The 23,252-nt window shown below is 23.8% G+C and overlaps 1 protein-coding gene across 1 annotated transcript in view; it reads right to left on the bottom strand.

Moving 5' to 3' along the window:
- LOC111684746 (zinc finger MIZ domain-containing protein 2) overlaps nt 1-22,598 on the bottom strand; it is a 45,871-nt gene extending 23,273 nt beyond the window's left edge. Inside the window, exon 1 of the mRNA XM_023446944.2 lies at nt 22,123-22,598. Within this exon, the coding sequence (XP_023302712.2) occupies nt 22,123-22,187 (65 nt within the window). The 5' untranslated portion in view covers nt 22,188-22,598. The remainder of the gene's footprint in view (nt 1-22,122) is intronic.
- Between the last annotated feature and the right edge of the window lie 654 nt (nt 22,599-23,252).

The following is a 23,252-nucleotide window of genomic DNA, read 5'->3' as shown; positions in this document are numbered from 1 at the left end:
CATTTAAACGCTGTGATATTAGAACGACAACTCAACAAAAATTTATATTTTTTAATAAATAAATAGACAGGGCTGGGCAAACTAAAGGAAATGCAAGAAAAAATCTACAAAATCTTTTGCCTTTCCCTTAATTTAATAAACTTTTTTAATTGCTTTATAATAGTGTTTTTTTTATTTTAACATCAATGGCCCTTACTATTTAGTGCAGTTTGGTTATCTCTGTTTATTAAATGTTATTAGTTTATAATGCAATTGTATTGAAGCAGAGATGCGGAAATATATGACTTTACATACAGATACAACACTACGTTTTACAAGGTTGACAATGGAAATTTTTATTTTTTATTATTTTGTTATTTTCTTTTCCTATCAATTGGGTTTAAAAAAAAAAAAACACACACAAACTCCTTTATCATCCACACATCCCACTTCCCTTCTTCCATATTTTATAGGAAATGAAATCCTGGATATTTTAAAAGTAGTAGTAGTTAGTTTGATTAATAGTCTACATTTAGAAGACTAAAAGATTTTAATAGAAACTTTTGAAAAGTTAAACAATTTATTTTTAAATATATAATCATAAACATGTACGATTTGTTAAAAAAAAATATATATAAAATTATGTTGCAATAAAATTTCAAGTGCATGTTGTTTATATCAAATTTATATTGCTAATTATTTTTAACAAACACACTCACACAGTTAAGTCTGTTATTTTTTTTAGCTAAGAAATCAAATATGTCAAAGTCATGGCTGTACTTTTGATTGCAAATTAATTTTTCTTAAAGCAGTTTGCTATCTAAAGAAAAACATTTTTTTATGAAAGTTAAAGATCAGTGATCGGCCGAGAAGAGACAAAGTTTTTCTTCAGATGTAAAAAAATTATTTTTAAATCAGTGATCTAAAAAACATCTTGTTTTGAGAGTTTTGAGCTTTTCTTCAGAAGTACAAAATTAGTTTTTAAATCAGTGATCTGAAAAAAACACTTTTTTTTTGAGAGTTAACGATTAATGATCGGCTGAGTATAGACAAAGCTCTTCTTTAATTTCATAACAGTATTTTCCACTTTAAATCTAAAAAAACTTTGCCGTTTTTAAACATAACAAGATCAGTGCTCAATAGAGAAAGAGAGAGAGAGATCAGTTTTCCTTGATTTCTAAAGTTTCGCAGACATTTGTCATGCGAAATCAATTTTTTTTTAAACACGAAATCAATTTTTTTTAAACACGAAATTTAACTTTTAATGAGAGTTTAGAAGAGTGATCACCATTGAAAAGATCAATTTCTATAGTTTCAAAGATATTTGCGCAACATTAGTAAGAAAGTCACGGTTTCACTTTCGAAGACAAATAAGTTTTTTTTCGTAAACCAAAATCTTAAAGAAAACTCTTCTTATGGCAAGTTAAGAGAATTAGCAAACATTTCTACTCAATTTGTAAGTTTTGTTGACATTTTTAACAATATACTTGTTAATGAGAGTGCTCTTGACTTTTAAATGAGCTATATTACCAAAGGAAAGCACTTTTCATTAGAGCTAAGATCATTGCTTATCAGAGAGCGAGAAAAAAAGCTGGATATTTTTTCTCAATTTTAAATATTTTGTTGATATTTGTATACTGATCATGTCAAAGTCAAGGATGAACTTTTAAATCATAGATGCTTTTTATGTTAATTTAAGATCAATCATCTGCAGAGAGAGAGAGAGAGCAGATCAGGAATCTTTGCTTTTTGAAGCGATCATTATGGCTGATCAATATGGCTGTACTTTCAGCTACAAATCATTTAAAACAAACGTTTTAAAGAAGAAAAAATTTATGATAGTTTAGATCAGTGAACAGCAAAGGGACTCTTTCCCTTTGCTCTAAAGATATCAAATTTTATCTAAATGAATGAAAGTTAAAGATCAGTGATCGGCAAGAAAAAAGAAGGAAAATTTAGCCTCAACTTGAGTTTTTTAAAAATTACACAAAACTATCTTTCTAATGATATATAATAAGACGCTATTCTCTTTTCAAAAAATGGCGACAAGGTTAACAAATTATACTTTTTTTTACAAATAGTGAAATTTTACTAACTTGCAAGTTTGAGTCCATTAATTTGTTAAACGGAAAAGGTAAGCTAGGCGTTTTATACATCAATTAAGAGGTAATTATATCTATTTTACAATGATATATAATAAGTCATTCTTATTTTATTAAGATGTCTAAAAAATTACCTCAAACTTAAGAAATTGGACTTTAGTAACAAAAAGTAAAATTTTACTGAGTATCAAGTTTGAGTCCATGAATTTTCTAAACGGAATATGTAAGCTAGATGTATTATACCTCAAAAGAAAGGTAATTATATCTGCTATACAATGATGTATAAAAAGTCATTTTTATTAATATGTTTATTAATATGTTTCAAAAATGGCCCTTAACTTAACAAATTGTACTTTGGTAACAAATAGTAAAATTTTATTAAGTATAAAGTTTGAGTCCATGAATTTACTAAACGGAATATGTAAGCTAGATGTATTATACATCAAAAGAAAGGTAAATTTAACTACTTTACAATGATGTATAAAAAGTCACTTTCCTTTTATTAATATGTCCAAAAAATGGCCTTAAACTTAATAAATTATTCTTTACTAACATTTTACTAAGGCTCAAGTTTGTGTTTATTTATTTATTTACGAAACCGAAAAAGTAAACGGAATATATTATACATCAGAAGAAAGGTAATTATATATGTTCTATATCTGATATATAAAAGGTCATTATTTAGCTATTAACATGTCTAAAAATTAAGTCTAACTTAACAAAAATTTTACTTTAATACCAAATACTAACATTAAACTAAGGGTCAAGTTTGAGTATATTTATTTATAGAAATGAAAAGAGCAAGATAAACGTTTTATACCTCAAAGGAAAGGTAATTCTAGCTACTTTCAGAAAATGTATAAATTGTAATAATTTTTAATGAAATAATAATTTTTGAGCAATTACTAAAGTTTCATTGACAATTTAGATTAAACAAATTTAAATAAGGCGCCCGGAAATAGACTTATTTTCTCACACTTAGAAGAGACTATGTAAGAAATGGTACTTCCAAGTCAAGTACTACTCAACTTATTATTTATTTCATTATGTTGTAAACAAAAATAGAAAAAAAAAGTATCTGTGTTTTTTTCGAATCTATCTATCTGTAAATACAAAGTAAAAAAATGCTGTATGCCAAGCTTTTGATGGAAAAAAATATTTGTTTTAATACGAAAACAGATAATAAATACTGATAAGTTCCATATATTTTTTTATAATTTTGCAGAATAAACGACACAACAGAAAATTAAAAGAAAAATATTTTTAAGAATTTTTTTTTTAAACTTAAAAAATTTAATTACATAAATAAAGTTAAAGAAAATTTTTATAAAAATTTCTTTGGAAAAAAGATATTACTGTTTATATTTTTCACTTATCTTTGGTGAAAATTTATGCAAAATTATTCATAATTAGTATCTTTTTATATAAAATAAAAAAAAAATATTTAAAGTGGTATTTTTATCTATATCTTTAAAAATTCTATTCATACAAAAATTATACATTTTGTTTGCTACTTTTTTTTTTGTTCATTTAGTTATTGATAGCAGAAAATCTTAATATAGTACAGAGTACTAGTACTAGTACTACCTGACTGCTTGCTGTTTAATTGGGTCGTTAAAATATTTTCAATTCTTATCATCATGTGATTTTTTCTTTTATATGTACATATCTACATATTTGTTTATGTGTTTTTTTTTTTTAACTATGTATGTATATGTGTAGAAAAAAATATATCTCTTCATTTGTTTACTATTATAGACGCTGTCTATATATATTTTTTTAAAAAAGGTATTAACTATTTCATTTGTTAACTCAAAAAAATGAATAGAAAATGATATAAACATATAAAAATAGAAAATTTTGTTAAAAGTTCAATAATAATAAACAATTTATTAATCAATTTTAAAATAAATTTGTAATAATTAATTTTTAAAATTTATTAGTTAATTAAAAAATCGTGTTATAAAAAGATTTTTATCAAATTTTTAAATACAAACATTATAATTATAGAAATATTGCTTAATATTTAAAGTAAACATCTTAACCTTTCAGTTGATATATAATATGACGAAATTTTCCTGGATTTAAGACCAATAAATAAAAGCAAATTTTAAACATTTTTCAAAATTTCAAAATATCATGTCAAAGAATTTTATATAAAATTTTTAAAAATATTATAATAATTTTAAAATATTTCTAGATTTTTAAAAACTATTAGTAATAAGCTTTCCAGTGATATATAATAAGACCGAATTATCCCTATTTTAAGTCAAACAAGTCTAATCAAACTTAACATTATTTTAAATTTTCAAATTTTCTTGTTTAAAGTTTTTTTTTTATAAATCTTATTACATTTTTATTAGAATATGTAAATTATTGATAAAACTTAAAAAAGTACACACAATTTCCTTTCCAATGATATATAATAAGCCTAATTTATCTTACTAATGTGTTAATAAAATGGCGGCCAACTTAAGGTTTTCAAACAAAATTCCAAATTTTTTGACAAGTTTGTAGGCTTTTTCCCACGTGAAAAGAAAGTAAAGTTATACTTATTGTATATCAAAGGAAAGGTAATAAGGTCTAGTTTTTATAAATATATAACTTATTTTAATATTTTAATTTATTTAATTAATTTTTAAATAATAATTATGTAAATATTTCAATAAAAATTTAAAATTTTTGACAAGTTTGTAGGCTTTTTGGCAGCCAAAAAGCGAGTAAAGTTAGACATATTGTATATCAATGGAAAGGTAATTATATCCAGTTTTCATAATTATATAAATTATTCTTATATTATATTAAACAATAAAATTATTACAAAATTTTTGAAAAGATTAACATTTGAAATTAAAAACAATATTTTTGCTAATTCAATTTTGAAAAGGGATGTAAAATAAACAATATTTTTGTATATCACAGGAAAGGTCAAAGTATCTTTATTTTATAAACATATATGTATACTTTTTATTTAAAGATATGTTCTTAAATATGACAATTTTTTCATAATTGGAGGAATTTTATTAATTTGGTTAAGATTTTTTTTTACTATAAGAAAATTGTGAGTAGGTTATATTGTATATCCATGGAAAGCTTACTGTGTGTACTTTATAAAAATTTATAAATAATTATCATAGTTAAATAAACAATAAAAATATTAAAAATTTTTATTTTTGATAATTTAAAAATATAACAAAAAAAAGGTAATTTTTGTTTACTTTTTTGCTGGGTTATAAGAAAAGGTATATCACCGAAAGGGTTTATTGTCTCCAAATTTCTAAAATATGAAAATAATATTTAAATTTCAATGTTTTCTTAAAAGTATTTAGAAAATACTTTTAATACTTAGAAGTAATATAAAACTGTACTTTAAAAACAGTTTAAAAGCCTAAAAGTATACTACGTTTAACAGAAAGTTAAGATTATCATATCACAGTTAAGTTTTATAAGCATTTTATGTCAAAAATTTATAAATGATATTAATATTTAAATAAATTTTAAAAATTTTACTAAGAAATTGTTTTAAAATAAATGAAAAGTACTTTTATGTTTCCAACCCCTAAAAGTAGGCTATACTAAATTAGATTTTTACTTTTAAAACCTTTAATTCAAGTTATTAGTTTCATCTATTAAGTTATCAGCGAAAAAAACTTAAAAATATTTAGAAAATACTTTGAATACTTAAAAGTAATAAGAAACAGTACTTTTAAAACTGGTTTAAAGCCTAAAAGTAGTTTATGCTTAACAGAAAGTTAAGATTATTATATCACAAGAATGTTAATAATCATTTTATATCGAAAATCTCTAAATAATATTAATATTTAAATAAATTTTAAAACATTTACTAAGATATACTTTAAAACCAAATGAAAAGTACTTTCAGCCCCTAAAAGTACACTATGTTAAATTTGGGAAAAAATAATATTTATATATTTTAAAATTTCCAAATAATATTAACATTGAAATGTATTTAAAAAATTTTACTAAGTAAAACTTTTCAACCAAATAAAATGTACTTTTTAAGTAACTCCAGCCCCTAAAAGTAGACTATACAGAATTAAAGGTTTACTTTTAAAACAATTAAAGTAATAAGTTTTATCTATTAAGCTATGAACAGAAAACAACTGACAACTTTCCTTAAAAATTAACTTTATCTTTATTAGATATTAATGTTAAACCAGTAATTGATCTCTTCAAACAATTCAAAGATTTACAATCTCTAATTACTAATGTCTACACATATTTTGCAGTTAAAAACTTATTTTTGACAAACCTAGCAGACGTCTGATTTGTATTAAAATGACCCTGGATATGTTAACACTTAAAAAATCAATTATTAAATGTTTGTAGCTTAATATAGTTTGTAATTGTTATTTAAGGGTTATTTTTATGCGATAATTTACTTTTCATACTCAGCCCAATAATGTGTTATAGTTTTGTGTAAATTGCTTAAAAAACACTCGAGAAAATACAATAACAAAATAACAAAAAAGTATATTAAACAGCGTGTGACGATTTCAAAAATATACACATACACACACACACGAAAACAAAAAACTATATAAAGAAACAAATATTTAACGTCATCATTAAATGAAGGTTAACAACATTAAAGCAATTATGATTAAACCCCCGAAAATGAAATAAAAAAAATATACAAACAAAATAATACATAAAAATTAAACATAGATACACTTATACATTGAAAAGTAAACTACTTAAGTACAAGCAAAAGAGTATTCAAATTTTAAGAGTTTTTTTCAAATTCAATGAGTTTTAAAGAGCAACCTAAAAAATTAAAGAGCATCAAAGAGATTTTGCTGTGTTAAAGTAATAAGACAAAGAGTTGTTAAGAGTATGAGCAACAATTAAAGAGTACTAAAGAGTACGAAAGCAAATAAAAGAGCATTTTCGTGCATAAAAGAGTATTTTTGAAAAACAAAAATTGATCTTAAATAGAGCTCTATTTTTATGGTTTTGCTTTGGTTTGGCCTTTTTTTGTTATTGTTATGTTTGAAAATTATCATGGTTTTGCGCATGCGTCTGTTTTGCAAATAAAATAATCATCTTATAGTTTGTTATTCTTTTTTTTTAATATTAAAAGCCGTAAATGGTTATGTGCTTAGTGATGTGTGTACCTCCCTGACTGCCTGATGATGCTTTCATTATGTAGATATGTATGTGTGTATATGTAAATACAAGTATATTGTGTGTTTTTCGCTGCTTAGCCAGAGTTCAGTCTAGAAACTACCTTTAATTTTCGCCTGTTTAAGCGTAACTAAATTTATACAATTATTAAGTTGTATCAGTCTTGATCTACATGTCAGTGTAGGGTGTATGATTTGAGAGATTTATTAAGTTGCAGTTTGCATTAACCGGGCTATAGATAAGACAACTATAGACTACACTATGGACTAGACTATCGACTAGAATATAAACTTGACTATTGGCCAGACTATTGACTAGAACATAGACTATAGAATAGCCTAAAGACTAGACTATAGATTTAACTATCGACTGGTTTAACTATAGACTAGACTATAGAGTAGACTATACACTAGACTAGACTATAGAGTAGACTATACACTAGACTAGATTATAGACTAGACTATAATAGACGATAGACTAGACTATAGACTACACTATAGACTACACTATAGACTAGACTATTCACTAGACTATTGACTAGACTATAGACTAAACTATAGACTAGACTATAGACTAGACTGTAGACCAAACTATATACCATACTATAGACTAGACTATATACATGACTACAGACTAGACTAAACTATAGACTAGACTATAGACTAGGCTGTAGACTAGACTATAGGCTAGACTGTAGACCAGACTATATACTAGACTGTAGACTAGACTATAGACTAGACTGTAGACCAGACTATATACCATACTATAGACTAGACGAAAGACTAGACTATAGACTAGACTTTAGACTAGACTACAGACTAGACTATAGACTACACTATAGACTAGACTAAAGACTAAACTAAAGACTAGACTATAGGCTAGGCTATAGACTAAACTATAGACTAGACTAGCCTACAGACTATAATATAGACTAGACTACTGACTAGACTATAGACTTAATTATAGACTAGACTATAGTCTTAATTATAGACTAGACTATAGACTAGATTATAGACTAGACTATAGCCTAGACTAAAAGCTTGACTATAGTCAAGTTAAAGACTAGATTATAAACAAAACTACAGACTTAAGCAAATAAATGCACAAATAATTTGATCGCATGGAAGATACTTTTAAGTGACTTTTGTAATAAAAAACAGATTGCAGAGCATTAGTAAGTAGTTGAGTTAAATGAATAAATTGTGTACTGTTGTGTAGTGTGACGACTGACTTAATCATAATTTCGAAATCTATTTAAAAAAAGCCCTAAAGGGGGTTGATTTTTGCCACCACTTTGGTTTAATGTTAATTTTGTAAATTGTATACAATATATTTTGGTCATAGTAGTTTATGTTGTTCATTGTTGTATACATTTCCCTAAATAACATTTGTAAAATGCGTCATACTTTCTTCATACATATCACTTTATTTGTTTGATTGTTTGTTTTACTTGATGATTTGGGAAGTTGTATGTTGGTTTTTCTATTAAGTTCCCGTGTGAAATTCTTCTTTTTTGAAATTTTTGCTACTTTTTTTTCATTTTTAGCTAAGGCGTCTCTGACTGACTCTGGTGGTGGTGGTTTTGAAGGTAAGTTAGTTTTGTTTCCTTTAAATGGTGGTAGTGTTGTTGATAATAGTGGTTGTTGGTGGTTGCGCTTTGCTATTAAGGATTTAATATTTTGCACATTTGTTACAACTAAATGTTTTATATTGTTGTTGTAAAGAGTTTACTTTTTTTGAAGAACCTAATGTTTTGAGTGGAGGTATTAATTTTTAAAGGGGCTTTTTTTCCATCAAACAAATGTTTAACAGATGATATGATATTAGTATTAAATTGTTTATTAATCAAATAAGGGTGTTGGTGAGAAACAAAGGAATAGGGTTTAGAGGTAAATAAGTTAATAGAATTTTCTTTTAAAGAAAAAAAATTAAATGATTTTGGAAGTATTATTTAAAAGGCAAGGAAAACAAATCTTTGTTTTAGTAACATACTTATGTATTTTAAATTATAAAGTAAATTAGTTAATTATTTTAAAGTTAAGTTATTTAGGTTTAAGAAAATCTTAATGAAAAAGTGAAACTTTTTTAAGGAAATCTACTTTGTCTTTTAATAATATTATAAATTTTCAAAATCGTTTTATGTTTTTTTTTTTTTTTTTGTATTTCGAGCCAAGTTTTTGGTCACTATATATCATTGTAATTGTTCATTAATTATTAAACCCTGTTGCCACATTTCATTAAGGAAATCTGTTCTTTTGATTTGAGAGTTATATTATACATTTTTGAAATCATTATTTCAGCAGTTCGTCAAAAAATCAATGCATCCGAAAAAGACAGTGATTTCTATTTTCATCTAACCATCTGGTTCTATTTTGTCTTTCGTCCTTGACTCTTGAAAACCCTACTTAAGCTTTTTGCAGTCACTTTGTAATCTATGGGGTGACGATTGACTTCCTCTTTGTAAACAAGAGTGAAGACAATCATCACTTTCGTGTTTTCTTTTATAAGCGAGAGAGCGGACAATTGAAAACAAAACTTAAGCTTTTTACTGTCTCTTCGTAAACTATAGGGTGACGATTGACTTTGTCATAGGACAAGTACGACTAATTACTTTGTTGGCTTTATTTCGCCATTCGTCACATATATACTCTCTCTCAAGACATTCGCCACTTTAGTGTCCCCTTTGTAAGCCAGAGAGCGAATACTTCAAAATAAAACTTAAGCTTTTTACTGTCTCTTCGTAAACTATAGGGTGACGATTGACTTCGTCATAGGACAAGCACGTCCAATCACTGAGTTGGCTCTATTTCGAAATTCATCACATATGTACTCCCTGTCAAGACATTCGCCACTTTTGTGTTTCCTTTGTAAGAGAGAGAGAGAGAGAGAGAGAGCGAATACTTCAAAACAAAACTTAAGTTTTTTACTGTCTCTTCGTAATCTAAGGGGGTACTATTGCCTTCTTTAGAGAACAAGCACAGCTTACCTCTTGGTTAACTCTTCTGTGTCAAGGATGTACTCTATGTAAACCAGGGTTAATCGTTACTTTATTGTTCCCTTTTTAAATGAGAGAGCGAAAACAAAACTTAAGCTTTTTACTGTCTCTTGGTAATCCAAAGGGTGACGATTGACTTTCTTTTAGGACAAGCAAATATTAAAATATCTAATCATCTGATAGCTTAAATAGATAGTGTTAACTTAAATAGATAGTGCGGGTTTGTCCCACCGAACTGCTGGGCTATTAGAAACCAAAATAATAACATTTAAAGAAAAATCTTAAGAAAATTTTATTTTCACACACTTTATGATGAAAAATAAAACTCTAAAGAAAACCGAAAAAACTAAACATTAAACATTTTTCCCCTCCCCCCAAAAAAAAACAACATTCATACAATTCAATCATTGATTAAAAATAATGCCATGGCTTTCCTCAATAAAAACACAACAAACAACAGTGTACATTTTTAAATACTTATACATACATATGTACATACAAACATAAATACATTTCCATTCACCAAAGAACTTATAGATACATTAAATCAAATAGAAGACAAATAAGACTGGAAGTGTAGTCAGTCAGTCATGTTGTATGTATAACAACAATCTTTAAGGAATTTATGAGCTCTTTTGGTTTTTGGTATCATTATTATATTACAATAATAAATAGAACAACAACATTTATTAAAACAAAAAAAAAATAACAATGAATTTCTACTTCTTACAATAAAAACAAGCAAGAAAAATCTGGCACGTACACCAAAAAGAAAAAAACAAAAACACTGTGAAGAAAATAGAAAGAAATTATCAAAAGAATTTTCCTTGTTGTATATGTACAAGTTCCCTTCCTTTTTACAATATTTTTGTAGCCATTGTTGTTGTAGTTGTTTTTGTTTATTCTTTACTACAACAATTTTCCCACTACTTCATTTTTTGTTTTCTTTCTTTGTTGTAGTTTTTTTTTTGTTTTTCTTTATTTTTCCTTCTTTAGGTCTATTATTAAGAATATCATCAATGTATGTATGAATGTATTTTTTTTTGGTTTTCGTATAAAAGATTTACAAAGAATTTCCCAGACCTTTTGTATTTTTCCTATATGTTTCTCTCTCATTTCTTTTTTCTTTACTTTTCCATTGCTTGGATTTTCAAGAAGTAAAGAATTTTTTCTTGGGAATCTTTTCTTTATATCCCTCTTTATAACCGACACACTCTGCACCACGAAAAGTGGAAATATTACAGAATCTTCGAGAACAAAAAAAAATTTTGTAAATTTTTATAGAATGAAGTTATGCTAGATACCAGAAAAGGTCAGTAGTCAGACAGTCAGTCATTTACAATTTTTAGGAAAAACAAAAATGAAAAGAACTTGATAGTTGTACTAACGAATTAACTGACAGTTTAACAGGATTTTTTCATTGTTTCGATTTAAAGATAAAAAGCTGCTACTGATTTTAGTTTATAACTTTTGTTGTGCTTAGATTTTTAAAGTTAGTTCTTTGTCATATAAAAGCTTATGCCTTAAGCTTTTAAAAATATTTAAAATCAAATTCAAAAAGCTTAATATGTATCTTTGTAATTTGGTTTCAAACTTGAAGCACAATTATGGAATATCTTATATTCTTTTATCAATATCTTTAGTTGTAATGAAAAAATCTGCATATATTTTTTCGTTAAACTAAAGCTAAGGGTATAAGCTTTTAAAAATATATCATATTAAAGAAAAAGCTTAATATATTCTCTTCTAAGTTGACTTTAAACTTTAATCATGATTATGAGAACAGATTTTATTCTTATTGAAATATTTTACGTTGTAATGCAAAATCATAAGATATTTCTTTGGTTTAAAAAAGCTAAAGCCTTAAGCTTTTAAAAAATTATATTTCTTTGGTGTAGAAAAGCTAATGCCTTAAGCTTTTACAGATATTTCAATTTATAAGCTTGTAACGTATGTTCTTTTTTAAATTCGCTTTCAAACTTGAATCATTCTTATGGAAACTAAATTTATTAAAATGTTAATAACTTTTGTTGTAATGGAAAAACCTAATATGTTACTGTGACATATAAAAGCTATTGCTTTCAGCTTTTGCAAAATTGCTTAATTCAATTCAAAAGCTTTTTTTTTAATTTGCCAGTTTAGGGAAAATGAATTTATTCTTATTGCAATAACTTTTGTTGTAATGGAAAATCTTAAGACATTTCTACAGCACATAAAAGCTAATGCCTTAAGCTTAATTAAAAGCTTTTTAAATTCGCTTTCAAACTTGAATCATAATTATAGAAACTTAATTTATTTGTATGTTTTATTGTAAAGGAAAATCGAAACATATTTCTTTGGTAAATAAAAGCTATTGCCTTAAGCTTTTAGATATATTAGATATTGAATAAAAAAGCTTAATATGTAATCTTTGAAATTGCCTTATGTTATTCAACTATGTTTAATTGAATAACAGAATTTCTTCAATTTATAATAATTGACATTATGTTTGAAACATTTAAGATTTTTTAGTACTTTATGAAATTAAAAGCTTAAAGCTTTAAGAAATATTACCTATTTAAAAGAAAGCTTATTATAAACTCTCTTAAATTGCCTTTGAACTTTAGTTATTATTATTAAGGAACTGAATTTAAGATTGAAACAATTTTGATACATTTAAGAAACTAAGAGCTTTAAGCTTTTCAAAATATTATACGTTAAAAGCTTTGTTTTCAATTGCTTAAAAACTTTATGTAGAATTATTAGAAAAAAAACTAATTATATTGTAATTTGAAAAGCTTTTATTAATATTTCTTTATAATTCTAAAGCTTGAGCTATAAGCTTTTAGCAACTTATTTTTAAAAAAGCTTTATATGTTTTTTCTTCTATTAATTAACTTTAAACCTAAAGTAAATCATTAAATTAAAATTTTAGAAACCATTTCAATAAAAGAGTTGTAAACAAAAAAGCTTTTAAAAAAAGTCCTTTACAAGTTCAAAGGAAAGTTCATTAAAGTTTCTCGAAAGGGTAGAAAACGATTTTGTCAACATCATTATTAGCATTTTAAACATTATTAACAATCATCATTTTCATTATCTTGATGACTTACAAACCTTGTAGAAATATACAGAAATATAATGTAAATATGTATATATATGTTTGTATGTATATATGTATGTATGTATTTATTTAAATGTATCAGAATTTGTGTATGTGCTAAATAGTCTTTAGTCTTCTTTGTAAAATGTATTGTTGTAATGATTATTTACAGTTTGTTGCTTTCTTTGTCTGTTGTAAGTATGTGTGTGTATGTATGTATTTCTTTTAATAATTTCTTTCATTTAAACAAAAGTACTTTACATACAATTTCATAAATGTTAAAAATATTTTTCCCATTTAATGTTTTTAGCTCTTTTAACAAACATACATACAAACAAACACACACACAACATTCCTACACATGCCACGCAATTTATGAGGAAGCAGCAGCAACAGTAAAGTAAAGAAACAAAAAAACTCACACAGATACTCTTCTGCCACTACTACTCTGCATATAAAACAAAGTTAAGAAGGTACATTATCATCTTGGATATTTATACAAAAACATACATATGAACATATTTATGTGTAGATGTATGTTTGTATGTATGTATCTGTGTGTTTAATATTTAGATGTTTTATTAAAAGCAGCTTATGTTTTAAAGTAGGTAGTAATTGTTTTTCTTTTTTGTCTTTGTTTTGTTATTATTATCAATTTTTTTTGCTTTTTTTGGTTTATACTTCTGCTGCCATCAATGTTGTTGTAGAGTATGTACCTTTGTTTTATTAGTGTTGTTGTTGTTATTTTATATACAGGTGTTTGTTGTGATACCTTTACTTAGTTTATTTGTTTGTAAAAGTTATACACTTCATTTGGGTATGTGTTGTTGTTTGTTAATTTTTTTGCCAACCAAAAATACAAAATATATTTCAGTTTTGTAGTTTTAGGGTTTATTTTTTATTAAGAAATTTGGGTTTTTTTCTTCTTCTTTGGTTGCTAAAGTACAGTCTGTGCAGAAAATTTGCTAATATATGATTACAATTCATTAGGAAAGTACATAATCAGTTGCAATTACTGCAAGAAGTGTATAGTAATTTGTTAAGGAGATACACAAAATGTATTATTTAAAAATGTTTTTAAAATTTAATTGTTTTCAAATAAAGCAAAATATTCTTTTGGTTTTTAAAAGTTTATTACTTAAGCTTTTAAGAAATATGAAAAAATTTTTAACCGAGCTAAAGGTATTTTTTAAAAATGAGCTTAAAAATTGATAATATGAAATATGAAGTATAAATATATATTTGCAAAATATTTAGGTTTTTTTTAAATTGGAAAATTTTCTTTAGTTTTCTTAAAGCTTACGACTTAAGCTTTTAATAAAAGTAAAAAGTTCTTTAATCCAACAATATGTAGTTTCTAGAAATGAACTCAAAAATTTATAATATGAAAAATGGGGAATGGAACAATTTTTTACCAAATATTTAGGTTACAAAAAAACGAAGAAATTTCTTTTGTTTTTCTAAAGCATACTACTTAAACTTTCAATAAAAATAAAAAGTTTTTTAATCAAACAATATATAGTTTTTAGAAATGAACTCAAAAATTTATAATATGAAAAATGGGGAATGGAACAAATTTTTACCAAATACTTTGGTTTTTTTTAAATTAAGAAAAATTTCTTTTGTTTTTTTTTTTAAACTTACTATTTAAGCTTTTTATAATTGTCAAGAGTTTTCTTATCGAGGAATATGAGAAAATGAGCTCAAAAGTTAAAGTTTAAGAAATTTTTTGCCACTTTTTTTATTTAAAAATCACAAAATTTTCTTTAATTATTTGAAAGCTTATTACTAAAGCTTTTAATAAAAGTAAAAATTTTACAATTGAGAAATATATATTCTTTTAAAAATAAGTTTATTTAATAAAAATATTAACTAACATTTGGTTAAACATAAAAATGTTTCCCAAAATTAGGTTTTGTTAAAAAAATTTAAATTTTTCTTTTGTTTTTTAAAAGCTTACAATATAAGCTTTTAAGAAAAGTAAAAACTTTTTCAATCGTTAAATATATATTTAAAAAAATGTCCACTAAGTTCAAAATCAAGAAAAATTTTATTAAAATGGGTTTTGCACAAAAATTTAAGTAGAAATTCTAAATTGGAAAAGTTTTTTAAACATTTAAAAGCTTACAACATAAGCTTTCAATAACTCAAAAATTTCTCAAATAATTCAGAAATAAATATTTTTAAAAAATTATCCTAAAGTTTGTTAACAAGAAAAATTTCATGAAAATGGGTTTAAAAGTTAAATGTTTACAAAAATTTAAGTTAAGTTTCAAAATCGTAAAATTTTCTTTAAAAATTTAAAAGTTTACAGCAAAAACTTTCAATAAAACTGAAATTTTATAAAATTCAAAAATATATATTTATAAAAAATGATCCTAAAATTTAAGTTTTCTAGTTTTATAAGAAAATTTTCCAAATCTAAAACATTTTAATAAATTGTTAACAAACCTCTTTTTGTTCAAAACATATTTGGCCTCATTTCATTAAATGTGATTCATTGATGACATGTTACCAGGTTAACGATAAAATTAAACAAATAAAGTCTAAATGTAATTGTTTAAACTATTTTCAAATATTTTCTATACAATAATGTTTGTTTTAATTTTTTTTTTCGAATTTTCAGTATTCAGTTAAAATTATAAAAAAGCACCTAAATTTGTTTGTGTATTCATTCAGTATTGACCCCAAAAAATTGGTTTAACAACAAACCGTTAAATATTTTTTTGTTTTTATTTCTATTTTTTTTTTTTTTTTTTTGTTGTATTCAATAGATAAGAATTTTATGAAATAAACAAAAACAACAAGAGGAGTAAAAAAACGAGCAGCTCATGAAAAACAATTTGATAAAAAAAAAAAAACATAAAAAATTTAGGTGACACTACAACAAAAAAAAAAGAAAACACAAATAAACCACAAAAAATATATATTTACGAATTAATGGTTAAATTATCTATAGTAAAAGACAAATACAACACAAGAAAATTGAAAACAAAATTAACATTTTTAATTAAACCATAAAATTAAGTATGAACAAGAAAATAAAGAAAAAAATAATTGTTTGTTTAAAGAAATTCTTTTAAAGTTTCTACCAAAAAAAGCAAATTTTTTTATATAAAAAATATAATTTCAAAATATTTTTTAAATAAATTTTCTAAAAAGATTTTCTAAAAATAATTTTGTAATTTAAATTTTAACGTTTTATTTGTAATTTACTCTTAAATATATGTGCAATAAAAAAAACTGCATTTTCTTACTCTTTTAAATCTAAAAAAAGAGTACGGAAATTACAATAATAAAAACCAGCTTAAGAGAGAAATGCACTCTCTTTTATACACATACACACACACACATATACATAAACACCCACTGGCACTGCAGAAACAACAACAACAAACTTAATTATGGAAATTGTAGCGAATTTTTCCAAAAATAGTATTTTTTATGGACTAGTCTATTTATTAGTCTACTGTTAATTAGTCTATGGAATAATTAATGAACCAACCTATTGACTCGTATATTGTCTAGTCAATAGAGCACTCTATGGAACTTATATACTGAGTTGTCTATTCAGTAGTTAATTCGCTATAATCTGGACTATTAACTAGTCTATAAACTAAGCTTTAGACTGTGGACTCATTGATTAACTGATCTGCACACTTTGGAATACTAACTAGACTATGGAATAGTTCGTTAACTAGTCTATTGACTAGTTCCATGACTATTCTATGAACAAGTCGAATTAGTGAATGAATTGATTGATCTCTGTAGTAGTTTAGTTACTATGTGTAAGTAACTAGTCTTTGGTAGTCTATGTAGTAGTTTATTGACTAGTCTATAGAATAGTCATTAGACTAGTCTATGAACTCACCCATTTACTAGTTAATGGACCACTCTTTGGGCTCTTATATTGACTAGTCTACTGTACGAGTTTATTGACACCTCTATAGACTAGTCGAAGGACTATATATATTAGTCAGTTCAGTAGTCTATAGACTAGTCGATGTACTAGTTAATTTATATGTTCATAGACCAATCTACGGACTCGTATATGGACTTTACTATTGTATGGTAATAGTCCATGGAATAGTCAGATGACTCGTCTATAGACTGGTCTATGGACTCGTCTATTGACTAGTCTTAGGTATATATAATAGTCAGTTGATTCGTTTAAAGACCGCTCTATGAGCTCGTATATTGACTATACTGTGGAATGAGTAGTAGTCTATATAAGTCTATTGAATGGTCTATAGACTCGTCTGTTGACTAGTCTATAGTGTCGTCTATTAATTAGTCTATAAACACGTCTTGACTGGTCTATATACTATTCTATTGACAGTTAACTGATCTATTTAGTAGTCTATTAACTGGTCTATTGAGTAGTCTTTTGACTACTTTATATACTCTTTATATACTCGTCTATTGACTAGTCTAAAGACTCTTCTATTAAAGATTCATAGACTCGTTTATTGACTAGTCTATCAAGTATTCAGTTGACTAGTCAATTAACTAGTCTATATACTCGTCTATTGAGTAGTCTTTTGACTAGTCTATAGACTCGTCTATTGAGTAGTCTGTTGACTAGTCTATAGACTCGTCTATTGAGTAGTCTGTTGACTAGTCTATTGACTAGTCTATAGACTCGTCGTCGTCGTAGTCTGTTGACTCATCTACTGAGAAGTCTCTTGACTTGTCTATTGACTCGTTCATTGACTAGCCTGTGCAGTAATTTCTTGACTCTTCTATAGGCTAGTGTATGGACTGTTAAATAATCTATAAACCATACTGTGGTCCATTCGTTGGACTAGCTTATTGACTGCCTTATGAACTAGTACGAACTAGTTTATCAACTAGTCTATAGACTAGTTTATGGACTAGTTTTTTGGCTAGTCTAAGGGTCAGTCCGTTGACTTATATTTAAAATATTGATAAGCCCAAAAGCTTATGATATCAAGAAAGCTTTTTCATATAAAAAGTGCTGAAAAAATGCTTCTCCAGGCCTGTAGTGCTGTTGTTTTTTAATTGTTATAATTTAAAAAATTTTTATAATTTTTTATATGAAGCAAAGCATCAAAAGACAAGATACCTTTTTTTTCTTATAAAATTTATAAATAAAGAAATCTGACAGAAATGCAGACAATAATTATCTTATAAAAAAAAGTAAATAAAAAAATTATTCATTTGCTTTTAAACAAAGAATAAAAATGATTTAAAAATACTTTTTTTCATAAATAAAATAAAGCAACAAAAAAAAAACACACAAAATTTGCATTTTTAAAGAAAACTTTGAACTTAAAATGCTAAAACATTTACACACACACAAGAAATGAACACTTCAAACCCAATTAACGGTCATTTAAAAAGCCATAAATTTTATAATTTTTTTTTATAAATAATAATAAAAATATTAAAAAAAAGGTGTTAAGTGTTGTAAAAAATAGGAAAAACATTAATAATAATTTAATAGCAAATATTTAAACAAAAAATAAAACAAAATTGTTAACAACAAAAATTGTAAATAAAATATCTAATTAATGTTTTGTTTGTTTTGGAAAATTTTTGTTTAATAAAATATATAAATTAAAAGAATTTTTTAATTTCTTAAAGAAAAAAACAATTATTTTGTTGACAACAATTAGATATTTTACCTCAATTTTTCAACAATTGTTTAGTTTGCAGTTAGTTGTTGTTGTTGTTGCCTGTTGTTAATAATATTTGTAATTTTTGTTGATTTTGTTGTTTAGGTTTTTCTTTTGGAGAATTTAAAAATTTTTGTTTTTATTTAAGTCTCGAGGTTTTGTTTTACAAACTTCTGAAAAATATTTAATAAATAGAGAGATTATTAAGTTTAAACATGAAATGTACAATAACTAAAGAATTGTTGTTTGGGTTTTAAAGAGATTTTTAATAGATATTTAAATATATATTTTTTTAATACAAATCACTTGTTTTTTTTATATTTTATTACAAATTATGTCACTAGTTTTTTGCTATCGTTTCGGTTTTTAGAACAGTTTGTCATATTGATGTAAACTTTTAATGGATTTTTCTTTAGTTTTGTTGCAAATGGGGAATTTGGTGGAATGGAATGCTTGTTTAAGAGTTATTTAATTTTTTTTTGCTTAATAATTTAAAAAATTGCTTTTTTTCACACTTTCACACAAATTGTTGTACTTAGTTTCTAATGTACAAATTTGTCATATTTACGTAGAGTTTTAATTGACAGTTTGTTTTGTTTTTAATTACGACTTTAATTGTTTGTTTGTTAGAGTTTAAAGCAGTTTAATTTTAAGTTTTTTTCATATATTTTTAATTGTTATTAAATTTTTGTTTATATTAATTTTTTTAACTTTTTTAAGTTTTTTATTCACTTGGTTTTTTTTTCTAAATCACAAAGTCTTTAACAAATTTTTTTCCAATTTTTCAAAAATTTTTATTTATTTAAACAATTTTTTTTAAAACACTTGTTACTTTTTATCTGTTTAGAATTATTAAAATTTTTTTCACAATTATATTAAAATTTTTTAAAATTATCTTAAGAAATTTTTAAAAGTATTTTTTAAAGTTCAACACTTTCAAAACAAGTTCCTTAACTTGTTATTCACTAATTTTGAAATCAGCTGTTTTGAAAACACTGTTCGCTCACAAATTAAGAATTTTCTAGAAAAAAACTATTTCACGACACTTTTCTAAAACTCTCTCTTTTTCGTTCCCTCTCTCTCTCTCTTTTTAGGTTTAATTAACACTTTTACTTGAAAACTAGTTTTTCTTTATTTAAATAGTTTTTAAAATTTTAAAAAAACTGTTTCACTTTTTTGTGTTTAACAGAGTTTCTTCCTCATTAAAAACTTTTTGGAAATATCGATTTTGAAATTATTTTGATTTTTTTTTTTTTTTTTTTTGGTTATCGTTCCACTTGATGATAAAATTTTCACTTTTTTAAATTTTAACAACAATTTTTCAATTCTACACATTTTTTTCAAATTTTTTCCCACTGTTTGTAATTCACTTTAAATCCTCAGACTTGAGTTCGAGTCCCTCTAAGTAATAAAATTTTCACTTTTCTTTAGAGTCTAGTTATAATATTTTTGATAAAATTTATTATGGTTTTGTGTACTTTTTTCTTTAAAAATTTCAAATGTTTTTAAAAAGTCTTTATTATTAAATTTTGTTAAATTTTCACTCAGTTTTAATAATAAAAAATTTTAGTTTCTTTAAAAGTCCAATTTTTTTTTTAATTTTTTTAAATTATTTTTAAAACTATTTAACAAAAAATTTTTAAATATTTTACAATATTTTATATAATTTTTTAAAATTTCAAAATTATTTTAAACAACTTTTTGAAAAAAATTTTTTAAAATTTAAATATATATTAAAAAAAAATTATTTAAATAATTTTTTTTTTAAATTTCAAAACAAAAAGAAATAAATACTTAAAAATTACAAAACTATTTTAAACAATTTTTTAAAATTTAAAAAATTTTTAAAACAATTTTTTAAAATTTAATTAATATTTGGTAAAATTTTAAAACTATTAAAAAAATATTTTAAAAAATTTCAAAAATATTTTAAAATGGAAAGAATATTTTAAACGATTTCTTTAAAATTTAAAAGTTATTTGAAATAAATTTTTAATATATTTGAAATAATTTTTAAAAAATCGAAAAAAGTTTTTTTTTGTTTCAATAAAATATTTTAATGGAATTTTTTAAAATGTTAAAAATATTTGAAATAGTTGTTTTTTAAATTTCAAAAATATTTTATTTTTTTTTAAATTCTTAAAAATATTTAAAACTTTTTTGAATATTTTAGCAAATTTAAATAGATTTATTTTTTTTTTCAAAATTTTTACTTTTTTTTAATTTTACAAAAAATTTTTTAGAGAAATTTGTTTAAAATTTCTTTTTTTTAAATTTCAAATTTTTTTTTAAATTTTACTTTCAAAAAGTGTTTTTCTAGCAGAAAAATTTTGAATTTAATAGAATAAAAAACTTTCTTAGAAATTTTTTTAAAATATTTTTTTAAAATTTTTTTGGAAATTTAAAATTTTAAGAAAAAATCTATAAAAATTATTAAAATGTTCAGTCTTTGTTTTTTATAAAAACTATGTTGTTATAAAACTTGTTAAATTATATTTTAAATAAAATTTAAAAAAAAAATTTGAGAAAAAGAATTTGAAATTTTTAAAAAAATTTCAAAACTTTTCACTTAAAAATAAACACTTTTTATTTAAAATATTTTTTCTTTGTTTTGTTATTTTGTTATAAAAATATTTGCAATTGAACTGATTTGATTTTGTATTGAAATTTTTAAAATTTTTGGAAAAAAAACCAACAAGCACTTTTTTCAATTGAACACTTTTTTCTTTTAAAAAGATCAATATTTTTATGATTTTTAAAAAATTTAAAATTTTTAGAAATTTATTTAATTAACACAACTTTTCTCCACTTTTTTTTAAATTTTAAACTATTTTTAAAATTAATGTTTTTACAGTAAAAATTTTGGATTTTTTATAAAAAAGTTCAGTTTTTCGCACAAATTTTTTCAATATTGTTTTGAAATTGTGTAAAAAGTGTTGTAACTTCTTAAACACTTTCCATTCCATTCCTGTTAGGTTTAAACATAAAATCTCTCTTTTATTAAAAAAAATGAATTACAAAAATTTTCTTTAATTAACACTTTAATTTTTCTTAATTAATTAACTTTCTTATTTTTTTTTTTGCAACACTTTTTTTTGAAAAAACACCTGTTTTTTTGGTTTTGATTTTTGTTGTTTGTGTTTTTTTGTTTTTTTTTTTGAATTGATTTTGAAAACTTACTTTTTGGAATTACGTTTTGTTGTTTGTTTCGAAAACATGGGAATTTTGTCAACAATTAATTGCATGTCTTGAAAATCCGTCAGGGGTCAATGAAGATATTTGAGAATTTTTTTCTCGCACATTTAAAAAAAACTTTTTTTTAAGAAAAAAAATTCTCTATAAAATAAATTTTTTAATAATTCGTTGATTGATGAGTTAATTAAGCCGCAACAATTAGTTTAATCCATTAGCTAGTATGTACTTGTTGTTGTTTTTTGTTGTTGTGGTAAATATATAATCCATTAGCAATTGTTTGTTTTTGTTTATTTTTTTAATACTGTTTGTGTTGAAAAAATGTAATCCAGAGTTTGCTTAATTTTATTTTAAAACATTTTTTTTGTTTGTTTTTGTTTTTAAATCAACAGGAACTTTTTTTAAATAATTAAAAATTAATTTTTGGATTTAAATTCTTTTCTTAAAATTTGTTTTTTTTTGGAATTATTCTCTTTTTTTTCAATACTGTTTTTTCTTTATAGAAATTTTTTTTAGGAGAAATTTTTTAAATTTAAATTTGTTTGTAGTTTTTTTTTCACTTAAAAACTTTTCTTTTTGTTTTTATTTTTATTACAATATTTGGCCTTTTTCTTTAATTTTTGCTTTAATTGGCCTCTTAGCAGCTGGTAAATGCTTTTTAATTTTTTTATTATTTTTTAACTTAAAACTTGGTAAACAAAAAAATTTCACTTGCTACACTTCACTTGTCATTTTAATTAACCGGTTTTTTTTTTGTTTTGGAAATTTTATAAAAATTTCAAAATTTGTATTTTTCTTAAAAAAAAATTTCAAAATAACATATTTTTTTTAATAAATCTGTTTCTTTTAATTTTTCCATAAATTCTTCACTTTTTTTCAAACAATCATAATTTTTTGTTTTGTTGTAATTTGTTTTTTTTTTTACTTAATTTTCTTGTTTATTAAATATTTTAACCGTGTCACGCGTTAGATTTTTAAAACATGACGACATTTGACAGCAGCCAGAAAGGAACTAAACAACCGCCAGAGTCACGACACCGCACAAAACTCACTGACTGACGACAATGGCGATTATGAAGACAACAAAACGTATGAAACGACATCGACATTATGAACAA

Source organism: Lucilia cuprina, chromosome 5 (assembly GCF_022045245.1).
Source record: "Lucilia cuprina isolate Lc7/37 chromosome 5, ASM2204524v1, whole genome shotgun sequence".
Taxonomy (NCBI): Eukaryota; Metazoa; Arthropoda; class Insecta; order Diptera; family Calliphoridae; genus Lucilia; species Lucilia cuprina.
Note: the sequence above shows the minus strand (reverse complement) of the source record. Positions and strands in the feature narration are given on the sequence as shown.